The following is a 22,584-nucleotide window of genomic DNA, read 5'->3' on the forward strand; positions in this document are numbered from 1 at the left end:
TTTTTCCTCTTTTCCATCTCATATGTGGATAAAAACTCTGATTATAAAAGTAGCCATAATGGCCTGAGAAATACTTTATTGAGCTTTTATTTTATTTATTGAGCTTCTGCAGTTGTCTCAGCAGTGTCAAGTCATTTTTGACATTTAATACCTTCACCTTTCAATCATTATTTCCTCTGGATGACATGTATGTGTGCGCCCCTACAGTAAAACATCACAAAAGAAAAAAAGGATCAACAGTGGATCATTTTAGCTCAGACTGTATCTCTTACCCTCGTTGGGCTGCACGCTGCTGAGAGTCAGCTCATACGTGAACATGACGTCTGACTGGGCGTGACCTTTGACCTTGTGATGCAGCATGACTGGGTAGGTGCCCCCTGGGTTGTCCCCTGCTGTGCACTGAACCTGTGTGTCGGAGACCGTGGACACATTGCAGGGCACGTGGTTTATGGTGACGGAGATGAGCTGAGAGTCGGAGCCGAATCCTGAGCCCGTCAGTGTGACGGCTGAACCGCTCGGCCCTGTGGGAAATAAAACATGGAAGAAAAGGTAATGAGAGAAAGGACTGGATGGATGTGTATACAACATGCTGAATCAGAACCACTGTGCAGTTTGTTGAATCAGGTAAACAGATCCACTGTATGCTTCTGTCTGCCCGATCCAACGATGTGTGGGTGTTGTCAGGTTTGAATCAAGTTACTTTCATTTATTGTTTTTACTGAAACTGTAAGGTTACATAAAGCGCTAAAATGATTCATCATCCATCTACAAAAAAAAAATGTTTTCTTAAAAACAAGCACCCACATTATTGTGCACAAAAGCCAGAGAAGCAGCTAAAGCAGCAGCCAACGTCTCATCCCACTGCACTGCAGGAGTGAAGGGTTCAAGAAATCCTTTGTTCCCGTTGTCATCACAATGTTTAACATCTCAGCCTGATCGTCAAATGTCTAAAATCTTAAGTGAATACATTAGTGAGCTGCTGGACTACTATTTTGAATTTACCCAAGGGATCAATAAAGTATCTATGTATCTATCTATCATCCTCTCTTCAGAAGGATCTGGACTTTACTATCAAAATGTAGGAAATAGTCTGAGTGACACTGAACTTCTTTTACAGTGAACACAGTAAATTATATGTTTTTTTTCTCATGTACTGGTCTTTTTTTATTATAATTTTTTATTGAACTGCTGTTTTTGTATGGACTAAAATCTGTTGTCACGCTGTTATTGGGATCAGGTTTACAGAAAGTGAAATATGAGGCTTTGTGTGTTTAAAAAGTATAGCGTTAGTTTATCATGAATTATTAACAAATTGTAGCTTTACCATTGTCCTTCACTTGTTAGTGACTTTGGATAAAAGCGTCTGCCAAATGAATACGTGTAATTTAAATGTAAATCAATCTGGCATCTGAAATAACATAACAAACTCTCCTCCTGTGCAGTATTCAGGCCCCTGTCTGTTATCTGAAATGTAACCAGAATGTTTTCTCCTGTGAAGAAGTGCGGCTATGAATACATGATGAGGAGGATCAAAATTACCGGTGGTGGGGCTGATGGAGCTGATCACAGGAGTGTGGGCTGCAGCGTAGGTAAAGTTCAGAGGAGGATACTCCACAGAGAAGACCCAGACATTAACAGTCACCAGCCCCTCGCTGTGAGGAGGTGTCAGGCAGCGAAGAAGACTCGGAGTCACCTCCTCAATCTTGCAGTGTTTGCCGCCAACCATCACGCTGGTGTTCCCTGGGGCGAAGCCGTTTCCTGTGAAGACCAGAGGGGTCCCTCCTGCCAGGCTGCCCACGCTGGGGTTCATGACGGCCTGGGCACGGCTGCTCAGGGTGACGTGACCGGATGCAAGGCCTTTGCTTCTCACAATCACTTTGACTGGGTGTTCGCCTGCGGGCAGACCGTCCACTCTTACCGAGACATTGCCGCTGGTCACGGCGGTGACTTCCAGCTCGATGCTGCTGGCGAAAACTGCCACATCATCCACACGGCTGCCGAACCCTGAGCCAGAGATGTTAACAGTAGTGATATCACTGATGCTGTCGGGGGAAATGCTGGCGACCGTGGGAGTGACGGAGGACGAGTACATGAAGGAGCAGTTTGAGTGACAGGAGCTTGGGATCCTGCCCATGTGGACGATGACATCACCAGCGTGTGGCTGAGAAGGAGAGGTGTCGCAGATGATGTAAGTGTAGTTGACTGACACGAGGGCGCAGGGCTCACTGCCTACTGTCACCTGTCCCTTGGAGAAACCAGAGCCGTGGATGTGGAGCCTCGTGTGGCCGGTGGTGCTACCGATAGGAGGTGACACTGAGTCGACCACAGGCAGAACAACGAAACGGCGTCCAAGCTCGTTTGGCACAGTGATGATGGCACTGCCCAGGTTGTTAATCCTGACGGCTACAGGGTGGGCGACACCGATGTGAAGTTCACTGCTGGGGCTGAGCCGGCAGTTGATCTCAGAGTGAGAGCTGTTGATCACCTGACAGGGCTGATCTCCCACTGTCACCTGCAGGACACAGAGAAAAGCAGGGTGAGCCGCAACAAGCTCTGGACAAACATTCACTTCATTATGATGACTGATGACTGAGCTCAAGGCTGTGAAAAATCTGAAAGAAAAATAATATGGCAGAAATGTAATGATCACTGTAAAAAATAATACATTTTGTGTTTATTTTTCCAAGATAAATATTTTTTTAATCTAAATGTTCTGTAATTTTTGTGTCAAATATAGACACTGAAAGATGTTACATACCTAACAATACACTGAACAATGCTTTGTACTCTTGTATTTCAGTGCTCAGAGTTAGTATAACAAAACTGGATTTATTCATTTATATGTATATACAGTATGACCTTAAATGTTTTTAGATAAACGTATCTACGTTCTTGTTACTGACCAAAACATTTCAACATTTCAATGCATTTTAAATGTAATTGTTAACCTCATGAGCGCAGGCGATGTCGCTGAAGCCCTTCCCCTCGATGTGGATGACTGTGTGGTACGAGCCCTGGTTGGGAGAGATGGAGTAGACCATTGGGGTGGAGCAGGATGAGGTACTGAAGGAAAGACCGTCTGAAGTCTCATTGGTCCCATCGCACTGTGGGGTGGCAACACACTGTGGGGCTTCTCTGGCAACACGACGTGAACCTGAAGGGGAGACATTTGACGTCTTTTATTTTGACATAGTCTCTTGTATAACTTAAAAATATTCAAAAATAAACTTAATTCATATGATCTGGCTTTATTTACTGGAGGATAAAGCCTCTGAGTGAGAGCATTTTATCCACAGCTATACATTTACCTCCCATCACATATCTGGCTTCTATCCCTCCCACGCTGACGGAGACCTTGCTGCTCTTCTCCTCCCGAAGCTGGACTTTCACGACTCCCTGCAGCAGTTTGACATTGGCATCGTCTATGTAGCCACTGCTGTAGTAATACACACCAGGAGAAGTGAAACGGTAGCTGAAAAACCCTGAGAGGAGCGAGAGAGAGAGAGAGAGAGAGAGAGAGAGAGCAAGACTGTGAATATGTTGAAACAAATCCTGAAGCACACTTAGACATGGTGTGCATCTGCCTTTCACACATTTTCAACATCACATTCCTCACAAGTCACATATCTTGTTTAACACAGCATCACAAAAACAAAAAGGGAAAATCCACTTTGTTGATTGGTATTTTTATATTAGATTTATATGGAGTAAATGGTCAAATGTAGACGAGGTGAGACTGGGTTTAGATGCAGCTACAGCAAAATTTGACAGAGAATGAACTGGAACATGAACCATAACTCAATACAAGAGCTGCATTTTAAGGATACCTTTACTATTATTCTTATTTCTATTTTGGTCTCCATTCATACATAGAAGAAAAGCCATTTGTCAATCTGAGTCATTCTGGGAAATGTGCCTGACCGAAATGCTACTTACACACTGATGCGTCTACAATCTAATAATATAATGCACATACTGTACGTCATTTATTTTTTGTCTCAATACTGTTTTTATGCTGTTTTCTTAAACAGTTTTCTCTTGGTAGAGATGTTTTAATATCACAGTTTCACTTTAATCAGATTAATTAAAGGAAAAGAAGGAGAAGGAAAATCTTCCCAGGCTCTGACCATCACAAACTGATAATATCTAACAGTTTAAAACATTTTTTGTATGGAAATTTCCTTTAATAATTAATTTTAAAAGAGAAGCTCAGAAACAGTGGTGGAAATGTGTTTGGGTTTGGGTACTAAATTTGAGGGCTCCCTGTAACTTGTGTTGAGGGGTGGTGACTCAGTATTCTACCTTTGTCAGTTTTGGTCTCTCCGCTGGTGAATGGTCCCCCTTCATAAGTGGTCCCACTTGGGCTGGAAACACTGAAGACCCTGTACCCGACTCTCTGGAAGGCTGGTGCTTCCCAACGCCACATCACCGTGTCTCCAACAAACACTATGAGTGAGGCAGGACTCCATGCATACCCCTGTCCATAAGCTGGAACATACATTTAAAGTTAGACTGACTATCATCCACACGAGCAGAAGAAATGTCCTTTATCTGAGCTAAAGTAACGGGATTAAAATGACATGTAAATCCTATTCTAAACATGACTGAATATGGAAGAACACAGGTCAAACTGGTTTTGAAATCTTTCCTTTTATGAAACAGTTTCTAGGCGCAGTCACATTTAAGCTACAGGTGACAGCTTCCTCGCTTGCAGCAGTTTTCCGTAAATTAATCCTCATTCTGTTGTGCTCAGTTTTAGTCCCGTCACATTCAGTTTGACACCTGCACAAAGGGGTCGAAACGTAAACGTACTGCGGTGGGATCCCTGGTTGGTCACGACGTGGGTCTTCTCCTCCGACTTCACGACACACTGCAGTTCATTCTCTGAGGCGGCATTCACTTCACACACAGCTTCTCCTGTTACACCACAAACCAACACAAAACGTATGAGATCATATATAAAACTTGATGCTGTTACACTATAGTGCTGGTTTTCCATGTTTCCGTGTAGTTACATCACTGCAGGTAACCAACAGCCCCACTAGTTTTCCTCTCAACCACGATTTTCATATCAAGTTCCACTGATAACATCTTACCAGAATAGATTGTTGGTATAGATTATTGCTGTGGTAATGAGTGTATTTTAAGTTGCTGGTCCTCGTGTTGCTTACCAACAGAGACTTTGTTGTCAGAGGTGTGGTTGCTGAAACCAGAGCCAGAAACAGTCAGCCTAGTTCCTCCCAGTAAAGAGCCAAACAGTGGGAAGATACTGTAGTACTCCAGGATGTATTCAATGGTGCCATTCACACCGTTGCTATGAAACAAAAAACACAGAAAAGAGTTCAGTAAAGTCTCAAATGAGCCATGTTTCCTGGCTTCAGAGCACAACTGATGAATCATTTTATCTGTTTTAATAAATTCATTCTGAAGTTTATAATCGTGGGAACGTTTTAACATAAAACACTACCAGGGGATATTTTTCAAAGGAGTTTAACTTTCCATATATGCAGATGTATCATGGGGCATTCAATATCCACTACAGTGCTACTATACATTGATTCATGCCTTCATTTCAAGCCGACTTGATCACTGTAATGCACTTTTTACTGGCCTCCTGAAATAACCACTTCAGCTCAATGAAAACTCTGCAACTTGGCTATTAACCAGAACCAAGAAGAGAGACCACATTGGTCCAGTTTTAGCTGCTCTGTACTAGATTCCTGTTAGATTTTGAATTGATTTGAATGTCCTCCTCCTGCTATACAAAGCCCTTTATGGGCGAGGACCAAGCTACATTGCTAACTCCCTTGTTAACGGTATACCTCCAGATCATCTACTGCTGGTATATTGAAGGTTCCCAGCAACACAGTCCCTATGGATGCCAATTTGAAATTAGCCCACCTATTACCACAGGTGGGAGACCAACTGTATGAGCTGGTTTTATGGAGGGAAGATTGACAAAGTTGCTGATATATGGAATAATGCTAATTCAGAAATCTGCAGTGGTGGTGGAAGTAGAACGAATTGAGGAAAGCAGTTATTATTTTCAGGAACTTTAATTGTAAGCAATATATCTCAGTTAAATACAAAAACTACTCATAAAGGAAAGCTTGGATTATGGATGACTTACTGACGACCGGAACGAGGTCTGTAGAGGAGCTTATTCTATTTCTCAAAATGTGTCATTTAAAGTAACTCAGTCCTCCTCATGGAAATATTTGTCATACCTCAACATGTTAAAGGAATATGTGCTGGTGATAGTATGTGAGTGTTCCTCAGTAGCTGTACCTTATCTGGGAATAGCCATTATTCCCAACCTGTACGTCCACTTTGTACAGACCAGGAGGCAGCACAGGGAGAAGACAGGTGATGTTTGTCTCTGTCCAGTGCACAATGACGCACTCCTTTCTGCCTACGAGCACGGCGCTGTCATTGTCTTGGCCTCCCAGGTTCGAACCCTGAACGGTAAGAATGCGGTGTCCTACAGATGGAGACAAAAACATCATCATTCCAGTGGCAAGATAATTTGCACTTGTCACCTGGATACTTCTCCTCTTTATTTTCATGTACCACTGATTGTCCTGTGAATGAACAGGTATTCTTGTTGGCTGGATGCTTCTGTATTATGTACTGTAATTACACAGGGTGGCATGTTTTGTCTCTTCAGCTCAGATTCTTAACGTTTAGCAACAGAGAAAACCTGCAAATCAACATTACATGACACAAGAACAAAAGTGATGAGGTGTCAGGGATAACACTGCTTTAAGTGGCGTGTGAAAGCCTCACACTCGTGACAGTGGAGTGACTTGACATTGACGAGACATCGACCTCTTGCCTTCAGACATATATAATTAGATCATTCTAATATGTTCCTCAACAATCAGAGAGGCATTTCAGATGCACTCACATGCCCTTCACCTCAGTTACTCCATCAGTTGTGTAATCTTATGGAAAAAAAACATTCATAGTAGGTACCTTTGATGTGGCAGCTGGTAACCGGTTCTACATCTGGTCTTGTAACATGATAAATGACTAATGTTGACAAAGATACATCATAATGTTTCCATAGAACTAATTCCATCATGACAAAGACACTATACCTATAGATAGTGCTGTTTGACCACTGAGTGGTGTTTTATGAGAGAGAAATACAGGATGGGAAATTGAATCCTGTTCTTTTCACAAACAAAGGACAAGTAGACTACATATTGTGTCTGTTTCATTCAGTAGACAGATAGAATTTCTATTGACCTTTAAGGACAAAACCCAGCCTCCACATTAAACATAACTCTTCCTTTAATGAATCAAAGAACACAATCCCAGCCCTCTTCTGGGTTTACCCATCCCAGTAACCTTGTATAAATATCCTAAAAAAAAAAAGACTCTGAACTCACCGATCACTGTGGTGGTGGGGGGACTCATGCCTGAGATCTGGGGTGTGAGGTTATTATCGTAGGTGAAGGAGCTGCTGGCAGTCTGACTCATGTTTTCCACCATCACTGTTACTGCCTGTGATCCTGCAGCTCCCTGAAATAAGTAAAAAAGCCTTATTAAACGCAGAATAAATGAAAGAAGTCAAATATGTGACTATAATGTCTTATATAGAGCTAAGGCTGGAAAATGGAAGTAAACTTTTAGCTTGCCATTGTTAAAATGATGATTTTTGAAAGAAAAAACAAAACAATCTACAAATGAAAAGTTGAGTTTATATTTAATGAGACACTCAGCAACAATTTTTGTTGCTACGGGCATCTCAGGTCTGGTGTAACCAGTAGCTTATGGTGGCTAACGTTAGCTAATATTAGTCAACTTCAGACAGACATTTCAGTACAGTTACTTTTAGACTCATCCATCCTCATTACACTAAGTTATAATACTCTAATATTCATGTAACTTCTAATGTTTCAGCAATGTTACTGATATATAATAATTGTTAGATATTTGTCTAATAATGCAGGAAAATAACGTCTAGTGGTTTACAGTCTGTACACTTACTGCTGGTGTTCTGCATTTCAGCTCAGTGTCAGTGGCACGAACCACTGTGCACTCCTCACTGCCAACAGTAACTGTGGTGTTCCAGCTGAAGCCGAAGCCCCTCACTGTCAGCAGTGTGCCTCCTGAGAACGAAATAATTTAAGACAACAGTTATACTTTCTAATGAAATTATTTAGAGCCACTATTTACTAAAACTGTGTGTGTTCCCCATTGCAGCAAATCACTGGACTATTGTGTTTTAGAGACTGTGATGTTCTCTTTTTTTGAGTAATGACCTACCTGCCACACTTCCAGACAGCGGGGAGAAAGAAGAAACAATGAGCTGGTAGGTGAAGTGGGGGATGTTGCCGTCTGCGTAGCGTGAATAACCCAGAGATGGGAAGCTGACGGACACAGGGTAGGTACCAGCACTGGCGCTGCCCAGCCTGCACACCTGAGTGGTTGCTGAAAAACAATTTACAAAAACTCATTAAATTCCTTCCTCTTGGTTAAAAACGGCCTCATTTTAACAACAAGCTGCCGGCGTTCGCTTCTCACACTGACCTGTGATCTGTTCAACATGGCACCTGGCCTGTCCCACCATGATGGAGGCGTTTTCATTGCTGAAGCCAGTCCCCGTAATAGTCAAAAGAGTCCCAAGGCCATCAGATCCTAAAAAGAGGAGGAGTGTTTACAACACTAGCATATATTATGTAAGGGGGGCTGAGATATTTTTCTGTAAAAGCAGAGAATTTACTAAAATTTGGAAGGATTTTTTAGAACCTGCACTGAATGTTTTCCATTCTGGAATAATACATTGTGTTTGGTACCAAATCCTACACCAGTACCATTAGCTTTTCTGGACCATAAAATTTTAATAAGTTGCAAACATTATACCTTAAATAATCAGTCATTAACCAATAATGCTTCATTTCCATTCATCTTTATTTTAGGTCACCTTGAGACGGGCTGATTCCAGACACAACTGGAGTCTTCTCCTCGGACCATTCAAATCCACAGTCACCTGAACACTTGGAAGGAATGCCGTTGATGTAAACCTCCACCTGCGAAGAGTGTCACAAGACTCCTCAGCAAAACTAATCAGGGGCATGTGAAGTTACTGCTGCTGAAGTCATAACAATAGAATAATAGAAAACTCTAGCTGTCAGTCACATCAATACAAAGCACTTATTTAAATTCCTGCCTGGAGGCATGAAATATACAAACACAACAGCATTATGCAAACAAACAAAAATAGGACATGCTCTACAGGATTTCTAGTCAGCACACACATCGAGTGATCTGCAGTGGCCAAACTGCACAGGTGACGGACAGATAATGCTGAAACCCAAAACCAGTGGTGCCCAAGGCTTTTTGAATCTCAATTGTACCTGTGGTTTAGTTTCCCAGACTCGGAAGAAATCTCCTGTCAGGCTTCGTATCAACAGTCCTCCCTTTTTCCTCTCACGGGCTGAAACCACTGCATTGCTGCCAACAACTGACGAACTGTTGACCTGTAATGAGAATAAATCACAATCAGGACCCTGGGCCACGCTGCTGCTGTGTGAATCAATCAATAAACACAGCTAATAAATTACCACAGACACTGTAGTTTCTTCATTACTACTACCACTGCTACCACTATTACTGCTGTCACAGTAGCCATGGTAGTGCCATTACTAGCTATATGAGTTAAGTTTTATTTTGCACTCATAAAAAAAGAATCAAAACAGATATAAACAAACAATTATCCGAAAAAATAACAATACAAATGATTGTAAATACAATAAGAGAAAATTGGAGACACAAAAACAGAGCAATGTAGCACCAAACAGCTTGTAATAATAAACATTGTCGAGATTAATTAGAAATAATAACATTTTGAAATGATATCTAATATTGGCCACATGTGGTTTTATACAAAGGAAGGTGAAGACTGTCAGCTTGTCTTTTATTATGGAGAATGAAAACAAGAATTAAAGAGGAAGAGGTTTCAAAATGATGATGGGATAGAAATGTCAAGAGCATGTATTTATATATAAACACACACAGCTGATGAATATTTATGTTGAATTGCTGCTGCTACTACTCCTGCTAAAAAACACAAGTAATGAAGATAATTTGTGGGTAAAAGAGTGTTTTTGGTGAAAAATAAACAAGAAGATATTTTAAAAAGTCTGACCTGGATCAGAGGCTGGTCTCCAGTGTTTGTGAGCCATTCAACCCTCCACTTGGGACGTCTGCAGCTTCCCTGTTGTGCAACACTGACCTGTCCCATCCCTGCGATCCCCTCGAGAGCATACTTCAGGTCCTTCTCACTGATGTCCACTGACAGACCTGAGAACAACATAGAAGTGAGTACTGCATGCACATACAGTATATGGAGCGATATGTCTGATTAAATTTTTTTTTTGAGGTACTGTGGTCCATGTGCTTCAGTATGGACTGTGAAACTGCAAGATAAGTGTGTTCTGACTCAATATCACAAAGACAAACAACTTGCAGGGGATAGTCTTCCTCTATCTATTGTTTTGTTCACATGAAGTTCTCACAGCTGATAGCAAGAGTGACTATCAAGCTCATGCACACCGTTTACTTTAAGTTCCTCATTACTACAATAGCAACACTAACATGAAAATCTAGGCAGCTTAAATGTCAGTGAATGAATGAGTTTAACCTTTTGGATGATCCTATCTGTGCAGCCAGGACAGATACAGTTGTTACAATACAAATACTACACGCTGCTGTGCACTACCTTCAGCTCGGCCTCCATAAATCTCCACATCAAAGGTGCCGTTCAGAGGAGGGGTGGCTCTGTGAGGGCGAGTGATGGTGACGGTGGCTGCTCCTTCAGTGAATTCAGCCATGTCCTCGCTGCTGTTGGACATCTTTGAAATTAGAGTGGAGAAAGAAAAGGTTTATAAAGATACTTTTACCATTTTTTCAAATATACAACCCTGTTCTCACAATCCTAAGTAAGATGTGTAAAAAAACACATTTTCTTAAATCAAAAGAGATTTGATTTATCTTAGGGAAGTCTATATAAATACCTTTAATTTTAAAATCATTATAAATACTGCAGACTGAGGTAATGGTGGATTAATGTCCAGTTAACTATCAGATGTAATAGAAACAAATGCTACAACAGATGCTCCACCCATCAGTCACAGTCTGTGACAGCTTTCCGTCAGTAGACTAATATAATCTGTTAGGCAAATGATATCTGCAGGAGCATGTCGAGACACGAGAACCATAAAGGATCATTGTGGCGCCTCTGTACTGTGGGTTACATCTCACTGAACACTTCCTCTGTTTTTACAACACTGGTCCTTTAAACCTGACATCTGTGTTTCCTTGTGGGAATGTCTGTGCTGTGTCAAAGAAGTGTCATCAGGATAAATCCTGCAGTTTAGTACACTATATGCTTGTATTAAGTTTCTTCTTTATTGGAACTATCCATATTCTGGGTGGTACACTGCCTCCATGTTTAGTATTGCTGCAGATTTGATTTCTGGCCCCAGTCCTTTTTTTCTATGGATTTTATTTCCCAAGACCCATAAGCCAGGCAGATTAAAGACTCCACATTGTTGCTCCAACAGACTCTGACTGTACCGCAGTGGCTAGGAAACACCCATCTTGTAATATAAATAATATTTTTCAAGAAGTTAGGATCTAAACAGCTGAAAACACTTCCTTTCATGCATGTTACTGACATTCATACAAACTTCTATCACATTAAGAAAATACTGAGGCACAAGGACGGAGCATAATGTGATGAGGAGTGGCTGATTAGCTAACAGATGGTCGCCACTTGTATACTTCACTTCAGCTTCACCCTCAGCTTCACCTCTTTGACCAAATTTGGGTTTCCTGGCTCTGAATAACAATGTGACCTTAAACTAGACAGACTACATCTGTGTTTTCATGCTCCAAAGCAGGAATTTGTACAGTAGTTGATGTCCCTGGTCTTTAATGTGACACAGTTACACTATATAAAAGTAAATTAATCAGTTACCTGCAGGAAGCCAACTCCTAGCAATGGGAACCCAAAGGCACAATCCACTGGTGTTGCTTTAATCTCGTAGCTTATCTGTGGGGCAGCTGATGTGTCTTTGTTAACAGAGATCACCTCGAAGGAACGGCCAAAGCTCTCAAAAGGTGGGGGCCTCCTCTTCTGGGGAACAGCTGAGGGAAACAACACAGATCAATAAAATAAACTGTTGAACATTTTATTCTTTGTCTCAGTGAAAAACATTCGCTCAGTCCTACTTTTTACAGATCAATAACAGACATAATATGTAAAAATGTGTTCACATGCTTGCATTGTCACACAAAAACTGTAATTGTAATTTCCTGTTGTGTTTTTGGGCTGTTTTTCCAGATACAACAACAAAATTGTGTCTGATTGCAATGAATAATGCTACATTCAATGCTGCTAAAATTATAAAATCAAATATTTTGTCTGTCACCTTCATTCAACAAAGCTAAGTATAAAAAAGGTGATTTTGTCACGTTACTCTAAGCAGCACTTTTGCTGTGACATTTAAAAAACTGCCCCCCCAAAATCACAACTGCCATGAAGCTGTGTACCATTTTCATCACTTGTGGTGGGTCTCTTTCCAATGTGAACAGCATCCACATAGAAATCTGCACCGGAGGCGTCTTTGTAGAGGTAAAACTCCAGCAGGTTGTATCTGCTTCCAATGTACTCTGTCTGCAGAGAACTCTGCAGGTCCATGCATTTGTAGCTCCATCTGTGAAGATACAGTCACACTTATATGCTGCAGTTCAGCTGAGAAATAGCGATGTGTAATCAGTGTTTATACTGTATCTGACCAACTCTATTTTTGTTTTCTACTGACTTGTGGCCCTTTGTGAAGATAGTGTTGATCTTTGCAGTCTGCGTCTTGGTTTGGCCTTGGCTGTCACGATAAGTGAACTTCATTCCAACTTCATCCTTCAACATTCCCTTGTAGGCAAAGCAAAGCTGGAAGGAAATGTAAAGTAAAGAAAGTAGATTTAATAACAGACCAGGTCAAAAGCAGCATAGTTAAGAACACGACAGGTTTCTTTTTTAACTGCATTAATTTACAATATAAAAATCTGTCAATCTGACCAATGTACAAAATCAGCATTAATAAATAAAGCAGTTGTGCGTTTCACCATGGAGTGTTGGTCCAGTGCCACTGGTCCGTAGGTTTTCTCGGACTCTGTGGTGTAGCTTTCCTTGAAAAGCACCTCAGCGTTCTTCAGTGACCACAGGCCACAGAAACCGTGTTTCACAGGAGTCCCTTCCTCAGCTCCATCAAACTAGTGAGAAAACAATAAGAATCCAAAATCAGACGCTCTCCGAAGATTTACACCAATGTGTGGTGATTTTAAAAAATGTTTTATTCCCACTTACCTGAGAGTTGTCATCTTCAAAATCTTTGAAGTATTTCACAGCGGTGCCTTCAGTGGTCAAGATCTCAGCAGGACATTTGGCTTTCATCATGTCCTCCAGAGCCGACTGCACCTGTTCACAGTCACACAAGGTGGATGTTAGTATTTTTTCTGCAGCGTCTACACTCATTGTTTATTCAATAGAGAAGCTGCCAGATTTGCAATAAGTTATTTTCCACAAAAATCAATTTTAAGTCATTATTTCAAGATCTTTGTTTACAAAACTGTAAAGTTTGCAGGTTTGGTTTGGACTGACTTGCGGGATTCTGAATTTCAGGTAAAACATTTCCTCAAACATCATTAAATAAAAACTGTATCTCAACCAAAGTGAGAATAATGAGAATTACAGATATGTGAGCACAAAGAGAGACAGTTATGGGACTTTTTTTTTTTTTTTTACATTACAGACCTCAGCCTCAGTTGCGTTGTAGGCGATGGGCTTTGTAGGGACTCCCCCCCAAAGCAGAGTGAAAGTCTCCATGTTGCTTCTCCCCTTGGTAACCTCCACAACTGTGATGTTGGTGTCAGAGCCAAAAACCTCATAGTGAAGAGGTTTGAAGTCACCTGCAATCACAAAAAGACAGATAATCAATTATTTGTTGCACTTTTGCTGCTGAGACCAAGAGATGTTGTGTAATCTCAGTCTGTTACAAATGTCTGTACAAAGAAAGTGTTATACACTCTTTTTATATCAAGATATGATTCTATTGAACCTCATTTGAATCTGTAGGAATTTGATTATGACGCCATGTGGATATTAAAGTCTGTTTGCATGTCATTCAAGTGAAACATCAACATTCTTCCCCAACTTCCTGACTTGTTTTTGTGTCTCCTCTTACCTCTGTCAGAGTTGAATGTGACTGTGTAGTGAGATCCTTGGCTATCATCTTGTTTGGTGACCTGAACTGTGTCAGGTTTGATGGACCAAAGGTGGTTCAAGGCTGCTTCCATCATCTCTACTGAAACGCTGACTGGGATTGGTCCTGAGGAAGACAAAGACGAAGCTCACTGTAGTTTTATTAGACGAGAGCAAAAGTATAAAGGTTCTCTTTTTGGGTACCAGTGCTAAAATATATGCTTTCACTGTTCTTAAATGTGTTTTACATGAGAGAGACAAAGGCACAAAATTATTTCATCTCAAACCAAATAAGAATCAGTGAAGTTTTTCTTCTTGCTCCTATTGTCTATGCAGTTCAGTGCTTTCCACATTACCAGTCTTTGCGTCTCCGTAGCCCAGGCTGAAGAAGGTGTTCCCACAAACATGGCTGGCACAGCTGCTGCTGACGCTCACCTTTTGGACCTCTTTGACTCCAGCAACGTTGGTGGGCCACGAGTCAAAGGTAACCACCTGAGTGACAGTGAAAATGAGCTTACATGAGGCACAGCGGCAATAAAGAGGTGTTGTGTTCAATGAGTCATAAAATCGAATTCTTTAGAGGAGGAGGACATTTTTTTTAAATTTGCTTTCGTTTTGTAACCAACTTCCCTTAGCCTGCTACTTGTACTTCAACCTCATTTAGTGATTTCCTTAATCCTCTAAAGGGACTTTTAACAAACCATTAAAAGCAGATGTGAGTTAAACATGAGAAAATGAAAAGAAAAATAGTGCTAGGCTAGCTGTTGCCCCATGTTTCCAGTCTTTATGGTCAGCTAAGCTAATCATCTCGTTGCTTACAGCTGTAGCATACAGATAAAAGAGTGGTATTAACATCTCATGTAACTCTGCAAAAAAAAAAAAAACAACAACAAAAAAAAACATATAAAAAAATGTTGCCTTCCTTTTAGAGGAGGTGAGCCAATAATCCGTGAAGTGTTTTATTCATTGTGGTCAGAGGTCAGAGGTCAGAAACAGATTAGCGTCAGGAGTGGCACCACATACCTGTTCCTCATCGAACACGTCATATTCAGCGATGATGCTCTGAACCTCATTGACAGCATCGTCCGTCTGGTCCTCTGTGAAAGCACTCTTCTCTTGGAACAAGCCAATGTTGACGCTTGCTTTACCAGCATAGTCTTGGTGTAGTATTTCCATGTAGTACCTACAGGAAAATTAGATTTTTACTCATTTTAATATGTTGATTCATATGTTCACATCTATTGTAAATATGTTGCATTATGAATTAATAAAAAAATAGACCCATACTCCTATACTTACGGTTTTCCTTTCTCTAGTGCGATCACTTCAGACTTTTGTGAATCCAGTTTGGTGAAGTCTGAGACGTAATAAGGCTGGTAGGCAACTTTAACCTGAAATGGTAGAGATGGTAAGAAAAAAAAATCGAATTTCAGTAAAAAATTCACATCATATCTACAGTAAATCTCCGGTTATTTTTGACTGCTAAAATAGCAGCAATGGAGTTCTTTTGCTCAGTTAAGAACAATATGTGTTATTTATTTTGAAATAAACACTTGTCATACTTTGTCTTCTGGGCGGCTGGAGTTGCTGAGGTAGAGATCACATCGGTCATCACAGTGGAGATAGATTGTGTAGTTGGTGCTGGCTGGAGGGACAAAGAAGCCTCTCAATCGTGAGCTGAAATAATCAATTTCCAAAGGAAAAGGTCGCGGCATGGAGTCCATCCACTGCGACCAGTATCCCGTTGTGTTGTCATTGTAGTTCCAGATGTCGGACAGGTACCGTGGTCTTGTTTGGTTCCACACTTCCATCTTCAAGCCTCTGCCACCTGGACAAACGTGGCAAAAAAATGAAATGATTAGCGGTGTATCAACAAGTGAGCTATCAATTAATCAATATGTCCAACTGTTTCAGGCAAATTAGCAAACTGTAATGCACAGTACAAATGAAACACACAAGTAATAACTAGTACATACAGTAAGGTCATAGTATTTTTTTTTATTCTTTGGCTTTACAACAAACTCAAAACAAATTTGAAAATTTTATTTAACTTATTTTCTGCCAAAATAAACCTCAAGCAGTTAAGATGAGGAAGCAATCCTGACGCAACAGGTTGTAGAAATTAAAACCCAGTGGCCATGTCTGCTGCCGACGTCAACTCCTGTGAGAACTTTTTTGTACAACGCCTGGTTAAAAACATGTGCTTTTGTCACAGTCAGGTAACAGATAATCTGGTTACAGTACAAAGCACATCAAAGTGTCCTCAGACTTGATGGACTGTGACAAGACAGCACATTTGTTGGCAACGACAGATACTTAAAATTCCTCCAGTGATCAACCAACTGATATTCATGCATTGTTCAGATAATGACACAGCACGAAATAAAGCAGCAGGATGGATTGAGGCAAGTGTCGGCTGCATCATATCAGAAGATAAAAAGGCAGAGGAGCTTGTTCTCACCTGGGTAGACTCCTGTGTCATTGTTCATCTGGTGCTTGGCAGTCCTGCACGTAATTCTGTCATCAGACACACTCTGGATTTCACAAGGCAGGCCTGCGGAGAGATGTGAGAAATGGAAGCTCACAAGAACTTTCCACTTACATATAAAAGAGAAAACAGCGCAGACTTCACTTAGGGGACTAGTACACTGCAAAGTGAGAATCTGGCCATTATCTTCCCTCCCCTGTGTCAGGTGAAACACTGCGGCCTGAGCTTTGAGTGATTATTTTGTGCACTTCTGAGACAGTTGAGCTGTAAATAAAAATGTATTTTCTTCAGTTACACAGTTAAGAGCTATTCCTCCTTTTCCTTCACAAGACACTTAACAAACCCCTCAGCAGTGGTGGAAAATACATTCACTCAACTGTACTGAAATACAATTTTGAGGTACTTTACTTTATTGACATTTTATGCTACTTTATACCTTTACTCCACTCCATTTCAGAGGAGATTACATTATACAAGATTATATAAAATATTTTTTTTATAAAATTATCAGCACTTTGACCAGCTACAACAGTAAAATGATACTACTGCATTAATAGACTATTTGTAATAATAGTGCATATTTACATTGTGCTATTGCTGCTTTTACTTAAGTGAAGAACCTAAATGCTTGATTCCTCCCAGTGTAAGATTTGCAACCTCCTTATGTTTTTTACTCACTTGTGACATTTTGTTTCTCCATACGCTTTGTAATTACTATCTTTTGTGGTGTATACAGTATTAAGTACCTTTCATTTCAGTGCTGGATTTTGTATATAGTAGATAAGGCTCATAAGGCACAAGGTTCCTTGTCTGTACTATGAATCTTTTTTGAACCTCATTTTGCTGTTGTGAGGCTTCAGTTTCCCTGCATGTGAGCAATGAAAATGATTTACTTTACTTTGTTGACAGATTGAAAACATTTCATAAAAGGTGGGAGATTTTGTGAGCTCTGTGATCTGAGCAAATTAAAACGAGAGAGTTTACACATTCGTTAGACATTCTTTCAGAGTCTCAAATGATGATGATTACACCTGAACGTTTTTAAGTTTTCTAACTTTAGGAAGCAAAGGCGAGGAGGACTATCTTATTAATCTTTACTGTAGTTTGATTTCTCTGGTTGGTTACAGTTGCACATGTGATCAGTAATATATGAATTTTTGTGTAGACATGAAGGTCTGAAAAATTATATTAGGTGAATTTAATGAGATAATCTTAATTTTTGGACTTTGTGTACTCTCATGTGAAAATGGATGCTCTGTATTCTGTATCTGGTTTGTAATAATTTCTGATGTCTTTGAATTTGTCAAAGTTGATCATAATCTTTACAAGCTTCTGTGCTTGCATGGCAAATTTAAGGATTTTATCAAAGAGCGCTGGTTGAAGAAGAATCACTTCCCTTACTGTCAATATGAACTGTAACACAGTCAACAGCTGGTAAAATGACTCATGAAATCTTGTGAAAGTCAGTGCACCTGATCATTTGTCACGGTCTGCTGTGTTTCTAAGCTTTCAGAGGATTCTTTCCTCCGCTGCGCGACAACTTGACAGTCTTCTTTTGTTGAAAAGTATGTGCACCCTCTGTTGTGTTGAAAAGGATTATCACCATCGCACGACTTTAGACCCAAACACTGGGTAAGGTTTTGTTTTGTGGAGACGCACCACATTCATCAGTTCATGCTGAACATGGTGTACTGTGTGAAAACAATATCAGCAAAGCTGTCACGGTATCACAAACTGGCGACTGGCGCGAGATGAGTTTTTTTTCCACTCCTGTGGTGACGATTACCTCCAACCAAAACACGTGCCGGGTGATCGGTTTGGTCGAAGAAGCGGCCGTGTATGGTCAGCAGCGTCCCGCCCATGACACTACCATTGGATGGAGAGACTCCTGTCACCTCTGATCAAGAAAGGCAACAAAGATATCACCGTCACAAGAATAAATACTTCACAGCAGCTACTTATTGTGAATAAATGTCTTTTTGTCTAAAGTACCTGCAAAAGTCTGGAACATGGAAAGCTTTCCCAAAGCTGAGACCCTGTACAGATTCTTCTCTGGTAAACTCCTGTAGATTATAAAGAAAAATGAACATTATTACAACTGCACAATCACATTGTTGTTGAATGAATCAATGTATCACCAGGAGGTTTCTGGCTTTGCATCTATGTATTTCCAGTTTATCTATCTGCGCTTTTTAAAAGATGAATATGCCCAGTGCTAATAATTTTCTGAATGTATTCAAATCTTAAACTGCAGTTAAATTATAAAAACCAAAACCTGGAGTTATTGTGATGTTTTAAAAGTGTTTTACCTTCCAAACTCATTATCAAGAATGTAAGTCAGGTTGTGATGCCCTGTAGGACACAAAAAATTATTAATTAAAGGACAGTTTAGACAGTTTATAAATTTCTCTTTTTCAAATTGATATTCTGAGCAGCTCTAACTATGAACCAAACCATCTTACCAACATATGTTCCCGTCATTTTGCAGCTCATGTGTCCCGACCAAGAAGATTCTGAATTCAGTCGTAGGTCATATCTGCAGAAACATTTGAAAGACTTTTAATACCGTTTAAAATACCAAATGTCATCAGTCAAAATATTTCTTTGCAGCTGAAGATGCTATGCAACATACGTGAACTTGATTTTTCTGTTGTCCATAGTGTGGTGCATTTTGCTGTGTTTGTACTGTGATTTCATTTCTAAATGCACAATCCACAAGTACTTACAGTTCATCTGACTCTGGTTTAAGCAGCTCGCAAGGCATCCCTCCCATGTAGGATCTGCAATAAACAAGGTTGTGATGACTGATTGCAAGAATACGGCCTGCAAATAAATTCCTAGATTAAATTATTTTTATATAGCAAGTACATTAACCTCTTCTTTAACCTAACTTTAAATCTTAAATTTACGTTTTATTAAAATGAGTGAATAAATGTCCGTCGGTTGGGAACATTTCTGTTGTTTTCAATGCAAATTAACATCTAGAAGAAGAATTTTCTTGTGTAAAACTAGTTTCTTTAGCTTTTATAAGTGGGTCAGTCTGCTTTCTTTTATAGGATATGATCAACATATCATCCTACAGCAACAGAACTATACTTTAACATTTTGGTGAAACAACATACTTTACAATAATTTGAACATTATGCGAGTTTGATTCTATTTGTATACCTCAGAAATCTGACATTGAGGCCATTTGAGCTCACGGCCGTGTTGCTTCCATATACGTCTGTGAAGATCCGTCCGTACAGCCTCACCAACGTGCCTGCAGGGTTTTTGAAGTGGGTTTAATTGAACGTTCACACCGGACTCAGTAAATTCACCACATACACATTTAGAAGTAAAGACTGTACCTGGGGGACCGCTGACTGGACTCAGAGAGGAGATAGTAGGGGTGCGATACCAGACAGTCTGAGGAGAGTTTAAGTAGATTGTTAGGAACCAGTGGGACTGCAGGGAGGAACCGATCAATCACTTCACTTGTAAATCAAAGTGTTGCATGAACTGCAGACTTACATAGAAGCTGCAGTGGTATGATTTGTACGCGCCGCGGCATATATTGCTGTCAGGAATGGGAACACCGTCCACACTAACATGGACCACATACTGATCCCTCGGCATCGGTCTGTGATGGACGAAATGAACCATTTTAGTTACACATGTTCATGAAGTGGCATATATACCTGTGTGTATTCAGCGAAGAGTTCCTTTGGAGTGGGGGCTACCTGGTGTAACACAGGATCTGGTTGCCGTGCGTTGAGTCTCTCTCCACATCACAGGGGACTGACAGGGTGTCTGACACCAGGGTCACACGGTTGCCAAAGGTGTCGTCTGTTGGATTCAGCTGGAACTGTCGCTCCTGAGCAAAACCTGAAAAAGACAAACCAAAATAATCACTCTGAAAACAATAAATGCCACGTGTTTTTGTTTTTTTTTTCTGGATGATTTAATGAAAAAAAAAGTTCACTATCATGAAGACAGGTGAAGATTTAGCTGAAGTTAGTTGAAGTTCACTTTTGTTGACTCTGTTTTTTGAAAACAATAAAAATGAAATAATTTCCATGTGCAGCTAGACAGCTATTTAACTTGATTTCTTCAGCTGCATTTGCAACTTATAGTTGATTATTGATTGATTACCCAGTATTTAATAATGTTTTATGCGTCATAATCTGCTTAATGTCTCATAACTGACTTAAATAAAGTACTATTCACAGTTATTCTTAACTTTATGTATATAACAAGTTTTAAGCGTCATCATTTTGGCTCCCGTGATGATCCTCTCACCGTTTCCTGAGATGGTGAGTCGTGTTGCTCCATTGAAGCTTCCTCGATGTGGAGATACGTAGTTAATGCGTTGAGCACCTGAAATATATAAATAAAAAAAATTAAAAACAGGGATGTTTTAATATCTGAGCAGTGAGCTAGCTGGTCAGGAAATGTGGGCAGGTTTTTGCGCATTTAAAAAGGTGCAAAATCACCAGGATTTAAGGTAATTTAAAACCAACATTGATATTAACTATGATGTTTTGATTTTAGTGGCTTACCGCAGCAGCACCAGAGTGCCAGGAGCAGACCCGCCGCTTTCAACGCGGACTCCATCCCGCAGATCTCCCGGAGTCCCTGCGGCCTCACCTGCGGTGCGTGGTTCCGGCGCAGCTGCGGGGAAACGCTGGAGCATTAAACACCGAGAAGAGCTATTTTATCAGCATGTCTCAGCAGAGTCGACCGTATCACAGGTAGGTTGGATGAAAAAAAACACAATTAAAAAACAAAAAACAAAATTTGTATAATTGAGCGTTAAAAAAACAAAATAGACAATTCAATAACCGTGAATAATTTTAGTCTTAATAGGTTAGTCACTGAGTGGGAAAACAAATCCCTACATTACAGCCCTATTGTGATGAAATGCAAAAAGTCTGTAGCATTCACAAAAAATCATGAAATGATTAATATTTATAAATTATAGATTAAATGTGATTTAATGAATGAAACCCACCTGTAATCGGTCAGAAAACGTCGTTTACCTCTTGAATGTATCAGGTGTTCAGAGGGACAGAGAGAGAGACAGATAGAGAGACACTGCCTGTGCACAGGTAAGGGCGCTAACTCTTTATAAAGCTGCTCAGTGTTCCGCCTCTCACCTGGAGCTGGGAGGAGGCAGCAGGGATCAAACCATCCGTGGCCACAGCCTGAATCTGTGGTCTCAAACTGGGTGAGAGGGATGATGAGTCACAGCTTCATGGAGCCTAGATCAGACTTTATGGGAAGGGAAGAAGAAGTGTAACAAGTGTAACTATAAAAAGCCCAAAGTGAATTTCCTCATGTTTTGCAGCTCTGGAAATAAAACTGAACATTTGAACAAATAAAAGATTGGAGTGCAAACATGTGCTGGGCCCTTATGAAAAGTTTGTTTGGCACAACATAAAACCTGAACGTCATGATGAAATCCATCTCAATAGCCCTTGAATAAATATTAGGCCTACTTTTGTGAAGCCAGCGTATTTATTATTTCCAGCCGTGGTGCGTATTGCATTCCATTATAGTGCCAATTTTTGCCTAATATTTAATTCAACCCATTGCTGCACCTGAGTTTACACCTGCACAGTTTGTACTCTAGTTTAATTCCAGGGCTGTTGTAATAATAAAGACCTGAGTCATTCTAAGACAAACCCACAAATAAGCAACACCCAAGAAAAAGCACAAGTACAATCCCTGTAGTACAAATCTAATAATGATACAGGAAAGTATTCTGTTACATCCCTGCCACAGTTCATGACTCTAGCTGGCCCTGTTTACACATTACAGAGTCGGGGTAAAAGGAAAACAG

General features: G+C 40.3%; 1 protein-coding gene across 2 annotated transcripts in view; it reads right to left on the reverse strand.

The window, feature by feature from the left end:
• Window positions 1-21,951, reverse strand: part of pkhd1l1.1 (PKHD1 like 1, tandem duplicate 1) — a 43,520-nt gene extending 21,569 nt beyond the window's left edge. Inside the window, exons 1-40 of one of the 2 annotated variants that reach the window (XM_071500329.1) lie at window positions 21,754-21,951; window positions 21,302-21,426; window positions 21,042-21,119; window positions 20,483-20,627; window positions 20,274-20,382; window positions 20,111-20,168; window positions 19,929-20,022; window positions 19,487-19,540; window positions 19,223-19,296; window positions 19,070-19,112; window positions 18,753-18,823; window positions 18,547-18,657; window positions 16,734-16,826; window positions 15,835-16,100; window positions 15,572-15,663; window positions 15,296-15,455; window positions 14,629-14,764; window positions 14,256-14,399; window positions 13,826-13,980; window positions 13,379-13,489; window positions 13,138-13,284; window positions 12,837-12,961; window positions 12,565-12,728; window positions 11,990-12,159; window positions 10,730-10,862; window positions 10,157-10,311; window positions 9,366-9,488; window positions 8,933-9,038; window positions 8,539-8,646; window positions 8,275-8,439; window positions 7,996-8,117; window positions 7,395-7,527; window positions 6,289-6,481; window positions 5,172-5,314; window positions 4,813-4,917; window positions 4,303-4,488; window positions 3,309-3,482; window positions 2,949-3,154; window positions 1,540-2,512; window positions 273-521 (exon numbers count right to left, since the gene is read on the reverse strand). In XM_071500329.1, coding sequence (XP_071356430.1) covers window positions 273-521; window positions 1,540-2,512; window positions 2,949-3,154; window positions 3,309-3,482; window positions 4,303-4,488; window positions 4,813-4,917; window positions 5,172-5,314; window positions 6,289-6,481; window positions 7,395-7,527; window positions 7,996-8,117; window positions 8,275-8,439; window positions 8,539-8,646; window positions 8,933-9,038; window positions 9,366-9,488; window positions 10,157-10,311; window positions 10,730-10,862; window positions 11,990-12,159; window positions 12,565-12,728; window positions 12,837-12,961; window positions 13,138-13,284; window positions 13,379-13,489; window positions 13,826-13,980; window positions 14,256-14,399; window positions 14,629-14,764; window positions 15,296-15,455; window positions 15,572-15,663; window positions 15,835-16,100; window positions 16,734-16,826; window positions 18,547-18,657; window positions 18,753-18,823; window positions 19,070-19,112; window positions 19,223-19,296; window positions 19,487-19,540; window positions 19,929-20,022; window positions 20,111-20,168; window positions 20,274-20,382; window positions 20,483-20,627; window positions 21,042-21,119; window positions 21,302-21,356 — 5,929 coding nt within the window. In that variant the 5' untranslated portion in view covers window positions 21,357-21,426; window positions 21,754-21,951. The remainder of the gene's footprint in view (window positions 1-272; window positions 522-1,539; window positions 2,513-2,948; window positions 3,155-3,308; window positions 3,483-4,302; window positions 4,489-4,812; window positions 4,918-5,171; window positions 5,315-6,288; window positions 6,482-7,394; window positions 7,528-7,995; window positions 8,118-8,274; window positions 8,440-8,538; window positions 8,647-8,932; window positions 9,039-9,365; window positions 9,489-10,156; window positions 10,312-10,729; window positions 10,863-11,989; window positions 12,160-12,564; window positions 12,729-12,836; window positions 12,962-13,137; window positions 13,285-13,378; window positions 13,490-13,825; window positions 13,981-14,255; window positions 14,400-14,628; window positions 14,765-15,295; window positions 15,456-15,571; window positions 15,664-15,834; window positions 16,101-16,733; window positions 16,827-18,546; window positions 18,658-18,752; window positions 18,824-19,069; window positions 19,113-19,222; window positions 19,297-19,486; window positions 19,541-19,928; window positions 20,023-20,110; window positions 20,169-20,273; window positions 20,383-20,482; window positions 20,628-21,041; window positions 21,120-21,301; window positions 21,427-21,753) is intronic. The other variant, XM_071500328.1, reaches the window with a different exon arrangement.
• Window positions 21,952-22,584: the final 633 nt, after the last annotated feature.

This window comes from Trachinotus anak, unplaced genomic scaffold, assembly GCF_046630095.1.
Source record: "Trachinotus anak isolate AG129_WGS33_773 ecotype Australia unplaced genomic scaffold, CSIRO_AGI_Tana_v1 ptg000016l, whole genome shotgun sequence".
In the NCBI taxonomy this organism is placed as follows: domain Eukaryota; kingdom Metazoa; phylum Chordata; class Actinopteri; order Carangiformes; family Carangidae; genus Trachinotus; species Trachinotus anak.